The sequence below is a fragment of the Pygoscelis adeliae genome, unplaced genomic scaffold (genome assembly GCF_000699105.1).
Source record: "Pygoscelis adeliae isolate BGI_AS28 unplaced genomic scaffold, ASM69910v1 Scaffold31, whole genome shotgun sequence".
Taxonomy (NCBI): Eukaryota; Metazoa; Chordata; class Aves; order Sphenisciformes; family Spheniscidae; genus Pygoscelis; species Pygoscelis adeliae.
In genome coordinates, this window is record NW_008824233.1 from 2422862 (window position 1) to 2427673 (window position 4812).

The 4812-nt window shown below is 47.7% G+C and overlaps 1 protein-coding gene across 1 annotated transcript in view; it reads left to right on the forward strand.

The window, feature by feature from the left end:
- Positions 1-4101: 4101 nt before the first annotated feature.
- RPL7L1 (ribosomal protein L7-like 1) overlaps positions 4102-4812 on the forward strand; it is a 5409-nt gene continuing 4698 nt past the window's right edge. Inside the window, exon 1 of the mRNA XM_009334944.1 lies at positions 4102-4365. Coding sequence (XP_009333219.1) covers positions 4102-4365 — 264 coding nt within the window. The remainder of the gene's footprint in view (positions 4366-4812) is intronic.

Sequence of the window (4812 nt, forward strand, 5' to 3'; positions counted from 1 at the left end):
AAGCTGGCAAGACATAACGCTAGAGAACATGAGTCACGTAAGGCCTGCAGGGGAACAAAAGGGAGGAGACCTGTCTTTGTTGGTTTTCATGTACGGTAATGTTCTAACGAAGTCCCAAGCATAATGAAGGGACCTGCTTTTTGCTAGCTCTGCAGGACCTAATGGTATTGCAGATGCACTGTGAAGAGTTTCAAGCCAAGAAATTGTGGCAGTGATTTGTGAGTGTGCTGCAGCAGCACTCCAATACGGACCGGTGTGATTACAGCAGGGTCACTTTGTCATCTGTAAAATATTCCAAGTTTTATTTATAAAGGCAAGCAGCTCAGACAAAGCAGGACCTAGCTTTCTGAGAGATACTTTTTAAAATTCTTCCCTTCTAGGGTGGAGAAAAAACCTGCCCATTCTGGAAAGATATCTGCAGCGTTTGGATTTTGATGTCTCTATTCAACCTTTCAAACACCATCTCCTCAAAACAGCATAAAAAAACCTGCCGCAGCTAGTATCAAAAGGTAACATGCTTTGCTAAAAAATATATTCTGATTTTTGTTTTTTGTATTTTGAAATGAAATGAAAAAAGCCTCCATGTAGTACAGGAAAAAAAGGGCTATATTCTATTCTGCTGATGAAAAGATACGTTTTCCTGGTTTGCTTTATGGATTACTTACTTCTGATACAATACATTCAACTTTGGTCCTTAAAGGTGATCTCTGCTTTCCCTTCTCACCCTCCCCAAACCAACAGGCCTTTTCAAATTTTATAAAACCTTGTTTGCAAAAATAATTTCCTTGGGTGGGTTCTGAGCCTTATCTGAGATGCGCTGGTGAAGAATGGAGAAAATGCACTCACAGTGGAGCTTCGTCAAAAATACTGATGGGAAGCCAGTAGCTGGTTTATGAAGTCATTGAATGGCAATGACTGAAAGGGGCATGACTAGATATCCAGTTTTTTTAAAAGGATTTTACCTATCATTCTGAATGACCTATAAACCAGGAGAAATCATTTAATCCATCACTGACGGATGGTGACTATCGTAAGTGCACAGTCATTGGATTTGTCTGTAACAGTTCATGGAAGTCTGAGAAAATGTAAGGCCTTGTCAAGAAAAAAGGAGAGAATAGGAGTTCAGAGTGCTGAAGGTCAGTTTACAACAGCTTGCTGTCTAGGAAAGTGAGAATATTTTTCTTGAGTAACCCTGCAAACAAGGGCATTTGAGTAGTCATTCATTAATATAATATAACTATTAGTTAAAGTTTAACAAGTCAGCCTACGTATGCTGCTATGCTGTGTGACATTTCATAGCAACAGCGCTTGAAATATTTACTTACTTATTTTTTCCTTACCATTAATAATGAAATACCCAAGATGCCATTTGCATTTCCCTCTGTTAAACAAACCACACTCATTTGTAGATTTAAATGGGCCACATTTTCTGTCGTGAACTACCAGAGATTTCAACTATTTTTATGTGGAGCAGCTTACCCTAATGTCAGAGTGAAATTTATGTAGTTAGGGATTTGCTTCTAGTTTCTTCAGTGAAAGTTTCATATGATTTATTTTATAAGCTCGTTGCTTTCTGTCTCATAATCCAAAAGGTTGCATCAGAGAATAGTTGATAAGAAGCTGGGTTTGCTCACCAAGGGGTATGCTCTTTGCAGAGCATACGCCTGAGCAGGTACTGGAATGTGGGATCACGTTTCTAAATACAGATATTCAAGTATTAGGTGTCAAAATAGAAGTGGCCTTATTTACAGTGTCGTAAAGGTTTGCGGCTTCATTGAGGTGAGCAGTCAAACCTTGACATCACTGAGCTTTCTAGCGAAAGGCTCAAGCTCTCAACTGCTAAGTTGAAGAGGAAACTATGGTTTGTATAAATCAAATTGATTACAGATGCAATGAAGGTAACAAGTCCACTGTATAGGCACACATCCCTCTTCTATCCTACATGGCAAAGAGGAGTCAGCAGAACATGAATACCTCATCAGACGCAACAACATCTCCTTAGCGTGAGGCTATGGCACCACCTACGGGTGAGAGCGCTGTCCAAACCACTTGTCCCAATTTCCCCTTCTATCGAATATTTGAAAAAACTATGAAAGCATTGCTGTAGTTTTGGTTCCAGGTTTGCCAGCTATGCTTTTTGTCATTCAGCTGAGGATGTTCAGTGCAGCGTAAGTAGCTGAGTCAGGCTGCTCTCCTTAGTATTGCTCTCCCTGGGCTCCTTACCCTGGGCTGATGAGACTTGCACTGCTCTGGATGCTGTCCCAGGCTTGCTTCGCCCCCATCTCCTTAGGTCGGGTCCTTGGCTCCAGCCTGAAATCCAGCTATACTAGACATAAATCCTGACTGTGTTTCTATGATTTCAAAAGCTCCTACAGGTCCAAGGCAATAGTCCTTTCATATTTTCTAAGAAGAGTTGCTCTCACCACAGGTTTTATCACAAGCCACCCCAACTATGTGATCCAGTAAGCATAGTGATGAAATCCCTGAGGCTTTCAGGTTATGGCTCTGGTTCCTTCCTCCTTCCTTTTCTTCACTGCTTTTTATAGTATACGTTGGGAGTATTACCCAGAAAGATACTTGTGCTGCAAATACTCGAAGAGCTTTTGGATATGTTGTATCAGCAACCTCTGTTTTCTCTGGATAGGTTTTCCTTGTGTTTGTGCTATTTCCTCTTCAAAGCTTTGGCTCCGTGTTTCATGTAAATGTCACCGTAACCTGGGAGTGGCAGGACACAGTTGCCCTCATTTGATGCGTGTAGGGCACGGAGGATGTTTGTGTACCTGCACTGCCCCCGTGCAGGTGCTGCAGCTGGTTGTGAATGTCCCTGGGGATGGAGACACCAGCTCCTCTGCGACAGCTGGCCCGAGCAAGCTCCACAACAACAGTACAATAAAGCTCAGTGCGGGACCCCACAGAAGAGGAAGATGACATTTATTTCCAAATCTTGTGAGCTGATTTATCCCCCCTGGTTACCCATGAGCCGCTCACCCCTGCCGCAACCCCACTCTCTCTGGCAGGAGCCCCTGTCATGGCTGGGCCATGGGTGATGGCACTGGTTGGCGGGATACTGGCTGCAGCACCCTGCCACCCTGGTGCTCCCCTGGTTGGGGCCAGGGGGAACACCCAGAGCCCTCCCAGCACTGTGGGGAGCTGGTGGTGGTGGCAGGGCAGCCCTGGACAAGGGTCTCTGTGTGCAGGGGGAGACACCAGGGCAGGAGTGGTGCTGGTGCCTGGGTCCACAGCAGGGATATGATGGAGGAGATTGGCAGGCCCTGCAGAGGGGACAGGAAGAGACTATGAGAATGGGGGGAACTGGGAGGGGGAAATTAAGGTGGGACCAGGGCTGGAACCAGGGCCCCCTGCCATGCTCCCCCTGACCCCCACCATGCCTGGTGCCTTCCCAAGTGAGAAGGTTCCTTCTGCTGTGACAGACCTACGAAGGGACCACACTGGCCCTCTCTAGTTTTGCCACGCTGCTATGCTTCGCAGGAGCTCTGTGAAGGAAAGGCAACACTGCTGCCTGTCAGCACCGGAGATAAACAACCAACGACTCCACAGTGGGATTCCCAAACCTTTCCCAAATGTGAAGTGACGTGGACCAACATTTAGGCTAATAATTAGTATAGCCTAATCTAGCATTCAGACTTATTACATGCAGTCAGGGACAGATACTCTTTAATGTCCCAAGTGAGTGGTAGGGGATGTCAAAAGGCAAAGCAGCTTCTGTGTTTGCATGGCTTCTGAGTGCCTCTTCAGGATGCTGCTGTGTCTAGTCTCTTGAGACACACATTTTTTGGTCAAAGTCACATTGATTTGATATAAAAAACCACGTAAGGGACCAATTCAAATAGCAGTGTGAAATGGTACAGGTGTTAATAGACCTGGCAGGTATAAGGAATAATGTTCCTCTTGTAATCTTTTTCTCTTGCACAACATTCACGTGAAGTACCAGCAAAGGTGATGTGAAGGTGTAAAAAGTAGGGCCAGCTCTGTGCCTTGTCCCACCTCTGCAACCTCTTGGGCCTACAGTTCTGCGTGGCAACTCCCGCTCCCCAGTCCCTTGCTCCATAACCACCCCGCTCTCCAGCACAGCTGGACATGATGTGCTGCCTCCTCACACGGCCCCTGCTGCCTGAGAGGCGAGGGTCGTCTCTCTTCCCGCTTTACAGGACCCTGGCCACGTTTGAGATCCTTTCCTCAACAGTGGCTGTGACCAGCTGCCCGCCTACACTTCAGGTGCGCTGTGTGGCCCACGAGTCCTCGCTTGGGTCTATTCGGTCCTTCAGGCGGGACCTGCTGTTTGGGGGCAGGACGGCTGCACTTGGAAGCCACCAGGGAGGGAGAGAAAACGGCCTGTTCCTGCTGGTGAAGCTCCCCAGGGCATTCAGGCGAGGGGCTGAAAGACAAGCTCTTTCTGAAAGGCTTTTTCTCCGTTGCAGGCCTCTGGCGTGGTGAGATGTCTCTCTCACACCAGGAGAGTTGGGGAGAGGGACACATCACAGCCTGAGAGTGTCTTCTGGACATGGCCGCACAAGCTGCCGGGGGCAGCAGTTAGAGCCAGGGGCCACAGCCCTGCAAGCTGGTTATTTCCATTCCGCGGCGCTCACAACAGGGATAACGCTGGCCTCGGTACCTTTTAAGTGGGGTGGAGCAGCAGAGCGGGAAAGTGCTTAAGCCCTGCAGTGTTGTCAAACGCGGCTACCGTCCTGCTCTCCCACAAAACCGTGGCAGCTCTGAGCCCGAGGCAAAACCTCCGCCCCGGCAGCTGTCTCCGCTCCGTAGTGGCCTATGTTTCTGCCCGGGATCAGCGAG